Here is a 15,914-nt window from a genome sequence, read left to right on the forward strand (position 1 = left end):
CACACGGTCACTGGTTGGATCGATTTAAAAAGAGTATAAATAGGAATATGTATTGCAATTTCCTTTCACTGCATATGTTAAAATACATATATATATATATATGTGTGTGTGTGTGTGTGTGCAAGATAATATGTTTTACAATTTAACCTATAGTTATTTAATTTTACTTCCTATTACTTTTGTTAAAAGTTTGTTATGTTTTTACTCACTGCTTATTGGTATCTACGATACATAGTATATTTGTAGCTGTGTGATAGGTATAATTCCTGAATAAATAAAATTATTGATATAATCATGGATTGCTAAAAATTAAAATTTTGTTTTATTCAAATTCATTAGGAATATTAAACACGCATTCGCAGTGCTATATTTCAATGATTTGACTTATGACGTTGTTGCATAACCTTTTCAGACAAAATAATGTATTTTAAACATAAAATTCCTGTTAACAAATAGTTTACGAACATGTAACATTTTAGAAAATTTCCATTTTGCAAAAGATCATACGTAAAATTATGTTTACCTTTCTTCACATACCTGAAGTTTTGAAAAGGCCATTTCTTTCTGCGTTTAAAATATCCATTAATGTTCCCCATTTCTTTTTTCCATACTCTTTACTAAATCCAGCAGCGTATTTTTTCGAAAAATTTCACCATTTACTCGAACTCGATTTTTTTTTTCTACCGCCATCCTCAGTAATAAGCACGTGCGAAACAGCCCGTTTGACAACAAACTACCCCCTTCCCCTGAGCCTGGAGCAATGTAGAGGTGAGATAGACTGGTTGGCTATGCAATAAACGTCACTTCCGTACGAAATTTTTACTTCACTTTCCACCGACGGAATTTGAAGGGGGTAGACTCGCTCTCCCTTCTGCTGTCGAGTGGAAAGAGAATCCCGACTGGTTTTCCAATATCGATCTCGACCGGTGTCCAGACTAGACCAATGACATAATGAAAATCGAGCATACGGTTGAGAAAGAAGATATCACTCACGATGCAAAGAATAAAGAAACAACCGCCGATAAAAGTCAACCTCAGAAATATAAAACAAATAAGAATAATGATAATGAAGCAAAATCAAATCAAATACGAGTTCCTCCCATAGTGATCGATGATATAATACAACCTGACGAAGTCATACAGAATATAAATATACAAACTGGCAAGTAAATTATAGGACAGATAAAAGCAACTATACTACACACCAGACACAGTAACGTGCGTTAAGTTGTAACGGACATTAATCTTAAACACACCTATCAACTTCCAGAGGAAAACGTCCTCAAAATTGTTATCGGAGGCCTCCCTACTACAATTAATCCAGTGAACATCACCCAAGACTTAAAAGATAAAGGATTCGACGTCAAATACATCACTCTTCACAGAAACCGACGTGCAAATAGACTAATGCCCCTTTTTCTTATACATCTTGAAAAAAAAAAAACTGATGCAAATAAGGCTATGCATCAAGTAAAAAGAATTGGCTACCTCAGTGTTCAGATTGAATCACTCAAAAGAAAAAAAACGCCCCCCCAATGTTATATACATGAATCAGTTTTTCACAGCTCCCTGCTTTGCACCAGAGATTGGGTACGTGTCAACTGCGGAGGCTCGCATGTTCCTAAAACGTGTCCAGTACCACTCACGGAACCAGCAAAGTGTTGCCACTTCAATGGGTCTCATCTAGCCGATTTCTCTCAGGGCTCGTTCAGACGAGGGCGTAAAGCGCATAGAGGCATAGTCATAAGGTCATAAAATACGGGAGACCTGTTCACACTTGCGAGAACGAGGTGTAAGACGTGGCCAATGAGAGAAGCTAAATTTGCGCATGCGTGCAATGTCTACAACTTTCCCGCTCGATTGATTTCCCGCGTTCGCTCTGCTTGTTTTTTTCGTTGTGCCATGGCTTTTTCAGCTCCCCACGAAGTTTTACTGGCTCAACAGAATGATCTTTTATCTGCCCTTCTCATTAGCCAAGAGGCAACGGAAGAAGGTAAAAAACGAAATGGTCGAGAGATATTTTTTTGGAGAGGCCAATACTTGGTTGGCACAACGAGCTTCTTCCGAAACTCAGAAATGGAAACGAAGATTTGTTCTTCAATTTCACTCGTATGTCGGTAAGTATTTAAAGTTAAAACAATTATTCTTATTTTTAATTTTAATTAATTATTTGCTTAATTAATAGCTGTATTTAATAATTTTTTTCAGTTTCATAGGTTAAACAGTATGATTATTTATTGTCTCTTGTGAGTGAGAAAATGACCCCCCCCCCAAAAAAAAAAAAAAAAAAAAAAACACTTGCATGAGGAAACCTCTGACACCATCTGAGAAGCTTTCTGTATGCTTAAGGTAAATAATTTTGTTATATATGTAACTTAGTCAAATGCAAGTATTTTTTTTAAATATATATTTAAAAGGCAAGCCATAAGGTAACTTCCCCTCAATAAGTCTGTCTCCTGCCTGCTCAAGAATTATTCACTTATGCATTTTTATAAATTTTTTAGGCTTTAATTTGGAATTATATATTTATTCATGGATTTCGATACTTGCACTTGATTTATATATGCTCTCAGAATTTAAATGATAGTCTAGATTAGTTCGCAGCAATAATTAATCATTTATTTCTTTGCATTACTTCATTTTTTAAAATTTAGTTAAATTTAAATTTTCTTTTTATGAATAGAGAATGTTTGTTAAATTCAAATTTCATTCCTTGCAGCAATGGCACAAGAGAATTATTTAAATTAAATTTAACTTTATTATTTATTCTTTTGAATATATGTGTACATATCTTATTTATCTATTTACACATTATGACCTCAAGCTATTTATGTTTTATCTTGGTTTTCCTACATTTATTCATTATTATAAGAAGCAAAGTGTAGAATAACTAAATTCGGTTGATCTTTACATTATGGTAACTTGGCGTTTTTTTGGCGACCAACTCTCCTACAGCAACCCTCTATTTTTTTTTTTTCCCGCCGCCATTTTGTCTTCACGAAGTAAAGACATGTTTCTTTTCTTTTTATCTACTGAACACTTCTTCCAACAATCTACTAGCCGAATTACACTTATGCTAGAAATTTTATCTAACAAAACTGCTTAATCATGACAAATATTCACTGCAAAATTGGGAAAAAGTGCACAATACCATACTCCTTACGCGTTTTTCAAAATAACACATACACATAAACCATGTACACGCCGACTTATTTTTACTTCAAAAAAATCCCAGAATTGCACAAAAATGGCATTGCGCACACTCTTCACTATATCCTTGTACACTGCTTTTTTCTCATATTAGAAAAATTTCACGAAAATACATGACAATTTTCTCAATCTTTAAACCCGGTAAAAAAACATATATGAAATTACCTGATCGCGAAAAAGTAATGAACATTTCCACATATAAAATAAATAAATTATCCAAAAACTTTTACCTCTAAATCATCTATTACATTATACACGTCACCAACGAATTCATACCGCAAGCATTACAAATACTTAGTATCAAATATGATATATAATGAAAGTGCTAAATTTTATATGCTAATATCCTAGTTATAAAAATATTATTTAACACCTTGACTGCTAGCAGCATCAGTGATAATTCAACGGTGGCCTTACTTTTCACAGCCAACATTGAATGTGATTCACAGGTTTTTTATTGTTTGGAGCCATATAAGTCACAATACCATACTCCTTACGCGTTTTTCAAAATAACACATACACATAAACCATGTACACGCCGACTTATTTTTACTTCAAAAAAATCCCAGAATTGCACAAAAATGGCATTGCGCACACTCTTCACTATATCCTTGTACACTGCTTTTTTCTCATATTAGAAAAATTTCACGAAAATACATGACAATTTTCTCAATCTTTAAACCCGGTAAAAAGAACATATATGAAATTACCTGATCGCGAAAAAGTAATGAACATTTCCACATATAAAATAAATAAAATATCCAAAAACTTTTACCTCTAAATCATCTATTACATTATACACGTCACCAACGAATTCATACCGCAAGCATTACAAATACTTAGTATCAAATATGATATATAATGAAAGTGCTAAATTTTATATGCTAATATCCTAGTTATAAAAATATTATTTAACACCTTGACTGCTAGGAGCATCAGTGATAATTCAACGGTGGCCTTACTTTTCACAGCCAACATTGAATGTGATTCACAGGTTTTTTATTGTTTGGAGCCATATAAGTCACTGGTGCTTCACAAACACACAGATTTACAGGACTAAAATTACTGCAATGGCCTTACAAAGTTGCTTTATATTCTTGGTTTCTGGAAACTTTTCTATGAATTATTACAATTTTAATACATATTTTGCTGCAATATCTTTTAAGTAATTATTATTTATGTCGAAGTAAGACAACAATGTTGTAATTAAAGGGATTGTAGTGTTTATTTAACGAATATGAGAAATTTTGAACATTTTAAGATGTTTATACATTCACTAGGTTATTCATTTTTGGTTATATATGGTGTTTCACTATTTGTTTAATTTTACTAATTTCTACTATCAAGACGATGAATTCTTGTGCTGCTTTATGGTGAATTACATTGTAAACTAATTATTATTATTTATTTAATAATTTATTAAATATTTAGACTAAGTATAGAACTGATTTTAAGTTAAAGGGGACAAGAAAACATAATTAAAAAGTCTAACGGAGTATTTTACCTGACTTTCCTGTGGCAGTCAACGTGTTAATTCACGTGTAATTGCCCTGTTCCTTCCCCTTATCTTTTTTTTCTCTTTCTTTCAGGAAAACATGTTGAAATAAAAGCTCCTGCATTGGCAGGTTCGACATATACGAACTACAAAAAATTCAACAGCATAGTGTTGATGGCATCTTGTGACGCAAATTACTGTTTTGTATTTGTAGATATAGGTATAATAATTCTCATAGATTATAGTAATAATGTTGTACCCAAAATATTTTATTTAAAAAATTACATATACGACTTTAATAAAAATTTTGTACGTTTCTTTTTAGGTAATTTTGGACGCATCAGCGATGCAGGGGTTTTTTCTAATTCTTTCCTGGGACGAGCAGTGGATCAAAATATGCTGAATCTGCCACATGATAAAAAGTTGCCTAAAAGTGCAAGAGTTTTGCCTCATGTATTTTTAGGCGATGAAGCATTTGGTTTGAAAAAGCATTTTTTGAGACCATATCCTCGGACCAGGAGTAATTTATCATGCTCAGAGAAAATTTATAACTACAGACTCTCTCGATCAAGAAGATGCATCAAAAATGCATTTGGCATACTGTCATCTCACTGGCAGGTTTTAAGAAAACCACTTCTTTTAACTCCAGAAAACAGTGAGACAGTTGTAAATGCCTGTTGTTGCCTCCACAACTTTTTAATTAAAGATGGAATTCAGAATGGTAACAAACTATATTGTCCCAAAATGTACGGTGACTACCCTTTGTTGAACGGAGAGGTCCAGGATGGGCTCTGGAGATGTAGTGAAAGTTTGAAATCTGTTTCACAACAATCTTCAAACAACTCCACAAGTCTCGCCAAAAATATCAGAGATAATTATGCCGAGTACTTCGCAAACGAAGGTTCTGTTCCCTGGCAAGGAAAGTATATCTAATTTTTTATAGAGAGTTATAGGGCTCATGGCGATTCTCTCTCTAAACAAAAAAACGAGTGGAAGTAGTTACCGCAAGGTCACTAGGAAACACTGCTATTTTATATTCAAACAAAATAATTACATTAAGAAAGTACAAGGCATACCTTTTTTTTTTAATGACAACTCAGAAACATACTTTGACAATAGCCTTATTGTTATAGGAATACACTAAATATCTGCAATGGCATTTTTGAATCAAACTTATAGAATGCAATATTGAAATAAGTATAGAACAGCATATTTCTGTGCAAAGCAGTATGGAATATTTCTGCATTGCACTGTAGTACTACTCTCTAAACTATAAACATGCACATGCATATATATACAACCTTCTTCAATTTTTTATATATAATTTCTTTTAGGAGAAATACCATATTCTAAATAAGCCTAATTTAAAAAAAAAAGAAATTCCTGAGGATAAATGACAGATAGCCTGTATACAACATTTTTTCCATTTTGCAGGTGTGAAAGCAGTTAGCGGAAAACAGTACTTACCATACATTAATTATTTTTCTTTTTCCAATCAAAAGGAACATGCACTACCAGTATCATTATCGCTAGTACTAGTATCCCACAACTGGTCACCATGACCTGCAACCACAACTAAACTTGTACAGTTCTATGAAACATTCTCCCAACAATGGATTTTATACTCAATCACCAAATACATTTTGCTGTGTTTCCAGCTGTTTGTATGCATCTTATTTCTAATCATTTTCATGTGTAAGCCGCACTCCTGAATTCCATATGCTTTTTCTGGAAAAATCTGATGTTTACACCACATGACTTCCTTGTACGGAATATTAAATTATACGCATTTTTTCTTGCATTTCATTTAAACTTATTGGATTGAATTACACCTACTTCGCCAACAGCGCATAAACCGCAATAGAATAAATGCTTTCTTTAAAATTCACTTTATTTGTTTACCATAGCTACACTCTGGTTCTAGGTTCACTTAACAGTATTATATTTCGTTCATATTATAACTCAGAATGCACAAAATTTATATCATGTAAAGAATTATCTCGTTGCCACATGTTCTATTCACATACTATAATAAAGTTAGAACAATATATAAAAGAAATTAAGCAAGCAAAACAAAAAAGAAACAGTTTTTCACAGACGATTGAGTATTTCTCATTCAATTAATTCAGTTCTCACTTTGCAACAAAACAAAAATACATAAAAACTCAAAACATCTGTATTAAAAATTACAAAGTAAATCTTAAACACTTATTTCCTCGAAAAAATTCCAGAAAGGATTAAGCATGATTTAATTCGCAATAATAAATGAAGGCGTTATCTTTGTTGTTGCGAGCTACGTTTCTCTAGATTGGCAGCAAATCCACTACTCTGTTGTTTCAAATGTAAACAAGCAATGGCCGCCATCAAAAAAAGATTATTAGGCTTAGCGACACTTAAACAACTTCGAAATTGTTGATAATTCTAAAAATATTGCATACAGATTTACTAAAGGCATAAAAACTTTAACCGGAAGATAAGAACAACATAATTCAATCATTTTTAAAGCAAAAAATGTACAATTTACAACCATATAAGAGTAAAGAAACTGAGATCACTGAGCCGGGTAACAGAGTGGATATATATATCAATATATTTATATATGTTTGGTGCGGCCGATTGCAACCAAAATACGAGGTGCACATCTACATGTTATAGCAGTCCTGTATACAAAATTTCAATGTTCTGAGGCTACTCGTTTTTGAGTTATGCAAGATACGTTCGTACAGACACCAGGAAAAATCCTCTTCAGAATTCATTTTAAAGCAGTTTTATAAGTTTTGGAGGAAAAGAGTCTTTTATTCTGTCCTTATGTACAGATATCACGCAAATGCATCGTTAAATTTGCATTCGAAGAGGTCAAAATGGATATTTTCATTGAAATATGTTTGCTGTTTGAAACTTTTTGCGATAACAATACTTCCTTTTTACTTCGTACAAGGAAGTAAAAAAAGCGGGGTTACATTCGAATACAGTACAAAGTAAACAATGGTATTACTTTTCTTAATTTCTGTAAACTTCACTCAACCTTTGTAACACGAGACATCTTCTTACTTGGATTTAATAATAATTCAAAAAGGCTTTTCCTCAATATGTCCTACAAATCTTAACAATCATTATGCACTTTTTTCATTTGCTGAAAGATTAAAATTACAAACACCTATGTCTTATCTAGAAATTTCTACTAGAGAAATGACAAGAATTTAATGCATCAAAATTTCTGTGGATAATAAATAATAAATGCTGTGTTATTCATTAAATTATACACTGTGCAATGAATTGTGCATGTTATTCATTTTTATCAAAAATAAATTCCTATGATAGATAACATAATTCAAAACCAGAAACAAAGATCAGCAGGAGACCAAAACTGTCTAGAACTGTGACTGTTGATTTAAGGATACATCACTGCATTTTTTTCCTTTTTGAACTTCGCAAGAGCATTTTCTCAAAAGATTAATCTTTTTAACTACTTATACGAAGCCTATGTAATTAAACTGATTATTGTTCTTAAAGTGAAATTAATTTTAATGTTAGTATTTTTATGGTTAAAACTGCACGAAGCCAACAATTCATGATACCAATTTGATGTTTTAATAAAATGAATTTATAAAGTTTGTTTGAAAAGAAAATCAGCACTTAAAGCAAATAGCAATACCATATTTTCATCTTTTTCAATAAATTTATTTTAAAAATAAATAAAATATTACAATAAAAATAAATAAAGAGATATTTACAAGTAAAAAATATACAAAGAAATATTTACAAACATGCATTTTTTAAAGAATTTTCATAATAAATTGAAAATCATACACAGCGTGCATGATCCTGAGCTTAACTTTTGCTTTTAAATTTTCATCCATATTTCTCAATTTGTTATGAAAACTCATTAAAAAATGCATGTCATCATCACAGACTTCTTTGGCCATCATATCGCTATTTCTCTTCATCAATTTCAAAATTTGCTCTTGAAAATTTTGACCCTTTCGTTTCAATACTTTTGGAGTTTCCAAAGTTTCACTTTGATGATCTTCGTCACAGGACACATCCAGATGATTGACATCCTCGTTATCAAATAGGTCCTGTGACAAAAGAATCTCTTCCTCAGCAACAGGAAGCAGTGATGCATTGCTGCAACTAGGCCCATCCACTGCTGGTTTTACATTGAAACGAGTGCTACGTTAGAAAAATAAAATAATACACAATATTAAAATAAAAAAATTGCCACTACACACAGAATTTAAAAATTCTAATATACATGAAGATTTAGTGAAACCTTGTTAAATAACTGCTTATTTATTAATGAATATATTTAATAAATCCTGAATAATAGTTTAACTAAGGCTTACACACTATGAGATTTTTAATAGGAATTATTAATAAATACATTAAAGAAATCTTTGAGTATCAAGTTTATTTCTATTCTGTTCTAGGAGGATCTGTATACTGAAGTTGCAACATCATGATTTAAGTTTCTTATCTATGTATTATTCTCGTCACTGCGAGATAATTATCAGTTTTACAATGGCCTTCAAAATCTACATTTTCATTTTCTAAGTTAATACTAGACATCTAGAATTCCGGATTATGAACATCAATTTCTTAATTAAAATGTCATTTTTGGTTTTATTACATTCAAAAAATAAAAAAATATTACACATTTTTCAAAATTAGTTTTATACCTAGTATCTAGTTTGCATTACTAAAAATAAATCTTAATCATTTAAAATATGCTTTTTTTTTAATGTACTGATAATATATTGTACATTAATAAAAAATCCTCAATAATTCCACTTAGTTTTCCTAAGTGGAATTATGTTATATTCACAACTTAATATCAAAAACAATTCATTAAATTACATAATTTCTACATTTTTAACAGGCTTGTGTTATAGTAGTTACAATACGTAAAACAGAATTTACCGCCTATGTCTGATAGTATCCTCTAAAAAGGCCATCTGCTCAGCAAGTGGAAATTTTCTTATTTTTGATGCAGCACCATCACCGCTTCTTGTTGTCAAGGTCTTCTTGTACCTGATGTATGACCTTCGGATGCACTTCCAACGGTACTGAAGCTCTTTCACTATAATAAATTTTTTTAAATGTATTATATTTCACGAATTAATTTTACCAGAACAAGTTGTTAAGATAGTAAATGTTCATTTAAGTGAAAAAATAAATGTCTACTTGAAGTTGCAAAATTTTAATAAATACACCCATTGCCATAAAATCTTATGCCTCATGAAGTAATTGTAAGATCATAACAAAATTTGACAATAAGATATATGTGCTCTGAATGACATACACCATTTTCTCTGTTTGGAATGCTGTCGCACTTGACTACAACATATGGAACCAGGTTGTCTTTAGCGATGAATCAAAATTCAATTTGGGAAGACCAATTATAAAATTTTACTTTGCAGGTTTTAAATACTACAGTGTTAGGCTAGAAGTTAAATATCAGACAGAGCTCACATATTTATTTAACTGCCATGAAAATTCAAAGTTGGTAAAACATTTTTATTGCTATTCCACAAAAGATAAATTCAGAGCAATGCAATAGTATTTATTTTCAACAACTACATTATGAAGCATGTGTGGGGATAAACTGAACAACTTCTGATAAATAATGATGATAAATTGTCAAAATAAAAATTTAAAAAAATTGGGTGGATTCATGATAGAACAAAAAATTTGTGTAAAAAAGTATATTTCTTCTTACTGGTGAACCATGTTATTTCAAAAAAAGAGTTGGGTGCCATTTTTTAAAAGCATAATTATAATTTTTTACAAGCTTTATCTTTGTGGCATGCAAACATGGTTTGGTATCATATGAATACCTTTCTTGGGGGCCAGAGGATTAATTAGTTTCATATATCAAATATATGTAACCTGACAGAGGAAGTGGAATTTAACATTTTGTAATTGATCTAAAATGTCAATTTGTCACATAAGTTAGTAAGATAATACAGAAATAGTATTCAATCAATAAATCCAAAAACTAATCCTCTCTACTTCATTCATAAAACAAAACATATTCAGAATTTCATCCTTCAGAGTAAATAGTTTAGAACATAAATGTGATATGTTATTGAAGTAACTGAGATGAATGTGAATTATGTTCGTAATGAAGTTTTTTAAGTAATTTTACTAGCTTGGTCAAACATCAATCATTTTATTTTTTGAACTTGCACAACTAAAACATTTCAAGTTCAAGGACTTCACATTTCTCCCTGGCTTTATTTCCCTATTATTTGGCTCCATAGCAATGTAAAGGCATTACACATGCTTACTAGTTTAAATTAAATTATTTTCTTTTTATTCAATATCCATTTTTAATTTAAGCTTCTTCAAAAATTACTACACTGTTTTCTTTCTATGACACTGAAAGAAATTTAAATACATAAATAAAGATAAAGGGAAATTTTAAATGGTTTGAAAAGAGTCAACGATACAGTAAAATTGAATTTTCTTTGATTTCACCTCACTGAATAGGTTTCTCTTTCTTATTCTGTGATAACAAAAATAATAATAGCAATAATAATACAGATAAATGAAACCAGCCAAACATGCAAATTTGAAACTTTTGCATATCTTTGCTTCAGATAAATTTCTATAACAGTATTATATATTTTTTACTTTCATTTTCCAAAAATAGCTGTAGATCTTTTAACCAATATAAATCAAGTTCAAATTTTCTTCTTGTTAATATGCAGTTAAAATAAAAATTGTTTATATTTTGGAAATTCAAATAAAATTTGTAATTAAATCGCATTCTGACACTGTTAATTTAGTAAACTGTAATGGTTTTCAAATGATGAATGCATGTATACATACATATATATATATATATAAATCATTCACAGTATCCTACATATACCCATAATCATATCAGCATAATAATGACAGACAAAATCAAATTTAATAATGGACTTTAAAAAAAAAACATGTATGCAAGAGACAAGTTAAATATGAATGCGAATTTAATTAAGACCTAGCGATCTAAATAACAAAACAAAAAGGGCAAAAAATTTACGGTACTATTCGGTTTCGAGGGCCGTAAAAAATCGCCAAACTATTGTTAATGCCAATGCTGCCAAAAATAATTGCGGCAACCTTAATAACTGCGTCAAGAAAGGAAGTATTATAGTAAATAACTATTTAAGATTGATGTTTTAATCTAGATGAAAGGTTAATTTCATATAATACTTAATTTATTATTATAATTTATATGAAAAAGGCTAAACAGGAATGAATGAAAGCATATGAGTAAATAACTATTTCAGATCATTATTATAATTTATATAAAAATTGCTAAACATAATGAATAGATGCCTGCATCGCTATTTCGCTACCGGCTTATCGCTAAAGCATAATTTCATCTCGTTGGTTGTTCAAACGTAATTTTCTATAATGAATGATGCCTTTCCTTTGAAAATATTCTCGGTAAAGTGCAGAATCGCTCACTTACTTGTTTGCCGCTTTTTACAAGGGTAAAAAGCAATTGGATTTTTGTCAATTTTCTTTTACTTTTTAAGTGAACATAGGTCGATGTGTACATAAATAAAGTCAAGGGTGTGCGCAGTGCCATTTTTGTGCAATTCTGGGAATTTTTTTTAAAGTGAAAATAGGTTGATGTGCACATGGATACCGAGTATGTGCAATTCTTAAAAACGCGTCAAGCAGTGGGCGATTCTGCACTTTACCCAAAATTCTATTGCCGACTTTTCGTCATGGCAATTTCCATATTGTTAAATCCATAGGATATCAAAAAAGGATTTAAAATCAAAAAATGATTTAAAAATTAAACTAGTATTTCAATGGCGTCTTAAGAAATACAGAACTATATAAACTTACGCAATCTGAAATCAGCGCGTACGCTAGATTTGGCGTGCTGTTAAATGGGCGCGTTTGCTAGATTTGGCGCTTTTGCGCATACATTTTCGTTGCAATTTTTTTACGGCCTTCGAAACCGAATAGTACCAAATTTACTTACCACCACAATTTGTATCCTCAGCAATCATCTCCCAGGCTTTCTGAACGAGGTTCAGATTTCTGTGGTCCACGGATCTTGCATCCCAAATTACGGGATGGTTCTAGACTCCAGCGATTAAAATTTCATTGGACACGATGCGCTCCATATTAAAAAAAAATGTCGCCTTCGAAGTGACAGCGAAATTGTCCCGCTTCGTTTTAGCTTCGCTCTGATTGGTCGACGCTTATCCCAAACTCGGCGTAAAGTTGAAAACTTTCAACCTTGCGCCACGAGCCTTAAACCAGATTATGTGACGTAGCACAGACTGGTTGCCTTGGCAACGCAGCTTGGCTTTAACCACTTATGTCCATTACGCCCTCGTCTGAATGGGCTCTGTGTTCGGCACGCCCAAACTCAGATAAATCCAAGTTCATACCAAGTGCAACACCTAAAATCAAGACAGAACATCAAGAAACAACATCAAGACAGAAACAGTACCACCTACTAATACTAATTCAACACAAAATAGCAGCGAACACTCCCAAAAATCCAATAGCTCTCCAGTCTCCAGAATTTTCAACTTCAATAGTCTCAAAGATGTATGGGAAGTCATTATTAGTGGAATCAAGCAATTTAAATCAGCAACCAACACAATCGAAAAGTTCGGAGTCATTATAGATGTCTTAGAAAAAATTAGCAACTATTTTTAAGAATCCAATCAATAACAGTCGCAGCTCACTAAAAATACTCTCTTGGAATGCGAACACTCTGTTTGGCAAAAAAGAAGAATTTAACTACCTAATTCAAGACCTGTAACCAGACGTAATTCTTATTCAAGAAACTCACCTGAAGCCGTGCAAAAAAGTACTAATAGCAAATTATAATATCTACCGGACAGACCAGGACACAGGAAGAGGGGGGAGGAATTTGCACCTATGTCAAAAGAGGTCTTGATCATCAAATTCCCCCCAATAATTCAATCTCATTTGAAAGCAACAGCATAATAATGAAATTGAACAATCAAAGATACATAATCTCTAATATTTACATCCCACCAAGAAATAATCCGAACATGATAGAACTAGGAATACTACATTCTACAAACTCTACTGCAATAGTGAAAGGCAACTTCAACGCCAAACTTAGATTATGGAATCGTAACTCATCTAATAAAATACGCAGGTAAATTTTCAACCTCATTCAAAATAGAAATCTTAACATACATGTCACCGATGACCCCACCCATTACGGGTACAATAGCCACTTTACAATAGACTTTTTTCTTTCCAGTAGCCTAACTCCAACCTGCACCATCTCTGCCATTCCAGCCTTAGCATTCGACCACAACCCGATCATGCTTGAAATATCCACTAATGCCTACTCCCCAACTTTGGAACGGTGTGTGGGAATTACAAATTGGCCCAAGTTCTCCGAAATTTTAACCTCTACGATATCAGGCAACCCAAAAATTGAAAAAAAATCCTAAATAGAAGAAATTGATAAATTCACCCAAAATATTCAACATGCCATCAATCTAGCTACCAGTAACATCAAAAACAATTCTATGCCTCTCCCCTGGGAAATCAAGGATAAGATTAGAAGAAAACACAGGATTCGAAAAATCTGGCAAAACTCTGGAGACCCATTATTAAAAACCAACTCAACAGGATCCAAAATGAAATTAAAAGAAGCATCGCAGATTTCAAGCAAGACAGATGGAAAAATTATTTAAATGACTTATCTGCAGAAGACAATAGCCTTTACAAAATCACTAAAAATCTCAAAAATAGTTATAAATAAATCCCTAACCTTCACACGAGCTCCGGCGTCGTATATTCCAATCAAGACAAAGCGAACGCTATTGCAGACACTTTCTAAGAAACATTCACTCATAACCTTGACCCATATGATAAAGGCACAACAAATGTAGCCTTGTTAACAACTTTCGCAATACCCCTGGACCTCGCAACTTTACTTTCCTTACAAATTCTATCACCGTAGCGGAATTTATCAATTATCAGAAGAAGAAAAAGCCCCAGGAGACGATGGAATCACAAATATTGCTCTGAAGAATCTTACCATCAACGCCATCACCTGTCTCACTAAAATTATCAACAGCATCATCAAACTGGCTTATTATGCTAAAATTTGGAAACACGCAATTATTGTTGTCTTCCCGAAACCTTACTCCAATCCAGCAATTCTAGATAATTACCGTCCCATTAGTCTACTGAGCAACCTTACAAAAATAACTGATCGTATGATATTTTATAATATCCGGCAAAATATTCATTCTTTTAACTACCTGCCTGACCAACAATTTGGCTTCAGAGAAAAACATAGCACCCACATCAATTACTAACAGTTATCAACTATGTCACGGATGGATTCAACGCCAAACTGCTCACAGGTGGATGTCGCAAAAGCGTTCGACAGGGTATGGCACAAAGGCCTTATATTCAACCTCATCAAATTAAATTTTCCACACCACTTCATCCGACTTGTCACCTCCTACCTAGATAACAAAACTTTCTCAGTCAAAATTAATAGCAGTCTCTTTTCCAGAAGTAGTACAATTGCAGGTACACTTCAAGGGATCAGCACTTTCTCCATATTTTTATAATATATATATACTCACGATATACCAAGAAATCTATCTATCACAATAGGGCTATTCGGAGATGATACAGCTATTTTAACTTACGCCTCCACCTTAACTAACGTCTGGCTGCAACTACAAAAATATCTAAATCAACTTGAAGACTGGCTCATCAAATGGTGAATCGCAATTAATACCCAAAAATCCAAACCAGTTTTATTTAGTAAAGGTAATTCTAATAAAAGACCTCCCAAACCATATCATTTTCAAAGAAGAAATGGAATGCAAAAACAAAGCAAAATACCTTGGAATAATACTTGACCATAAATTTACTTTTGCCCAGCAATTTAAAGCAACAAAACAAAAACGCAATTACACCAGGGTCAATATGCGCCCCCTACTAGGAAGAAGAAGCAATCTTTCCTTAAGAAACAAAATCATTCCTCATAACCAAGTTTTAAGACCTGCATTACTCTACGGATGCGAAATCTGGGGTCATGCCACAAACACAAATTTAAAACCACTCCAATTCATCCAAAATAAAATGTTTTCTAAAAATCAAGAACATTAACGAATATAGAAACCACAGCTAACTTCTCCAATAAAGTCAGATACCACAATAATCATCTAATTGCCTC

The 15,914-nt window shown here is 32.2% G+C and overlaps 2 protein-coding genes across 4 annotated transcripts; one reads left to right on the top strand and one right to left on the bottom strand.

Moving 5' to 3' along the window:
• The first annotated feature begins 1,850 nt into the window (after window positions 1–1,850).
• On the top strand, window positions 1,851–8,208 carry LOC146999502 (uncharacterized). Of its 3 annotated transcripts, none has more exons than XM_085826314.1 (4): window positions 1,851–2,117; window positions 2,209–2,349; window positions 4,800–4,925; window positions 5,031–8,208. In XM_085826314.1, the coding sequence occupies exons 3-4, from the start codon at window positions 4,880–4,882 to the stop codon at window positions 5,636–5,638; spliced, it is 654 nt and encodes a 217-aa protein (XP_085682440.1). In that variant the 5' UTR covers window positions 1,851–2,117; window positions 2,209–2,349; window positions 4,800–4,879; the 3' UTR covers window positions 5,639–8,208. The 3 variants fall into 3 exon arrangements, 2 of the variants coding, with proteins under 2 accessions (XP_085682440.1, XP_085682438.1); XM_085826312.1 differs by having other exon boundaries at window positions 2,217–2,349; XR_015043792.1 differs by lacking the exon at window positions 5,031–8,208 and having other exon boundaries at window positions 4,800–5,022.
• A 156-nt stretch (window positions 8,209–8,364) lies between these two features.
• Window positions 8,365–14,373, bottom strand: LOC146999503 (uncharacterized). Its single transcript, XM_085826316.1, has 3 exons — window positions 12,699–14,373; window positions 9,626–9,785; window positions 8,365–8,878 (listed from the first exon to the last, which is right to left on the bottom strand). Exons 1-3 carry the CDS (start codon window positions 12,724–12,726, stop codon window positions 8,482–8,484), a joined length of 585 nt encoding a protein of 194 aa, XP_085682442.1. The 5' UTR covers window positions 12,727–14,373; the 3' UTR covers window positions 8,365–8,481.
• Window positions 14,374–15,914: the final 1,541 nt, after the last annotated feature.

This window comes from Stegodyphus dumicola, chromosome 1 (assembly GCF_044657685.1).
Source record: "Stegodyphus dumicola isolate Sdum_Otavi_A_Nest chromosome 1, ASM4465768v1".
Taxonomy (NCBI): Eukaryota; Metazoa; Arthropoda; class Arachnida; order Araneae; family Eresidae; genus Stegodyphus; species Stegodyphus dumicola.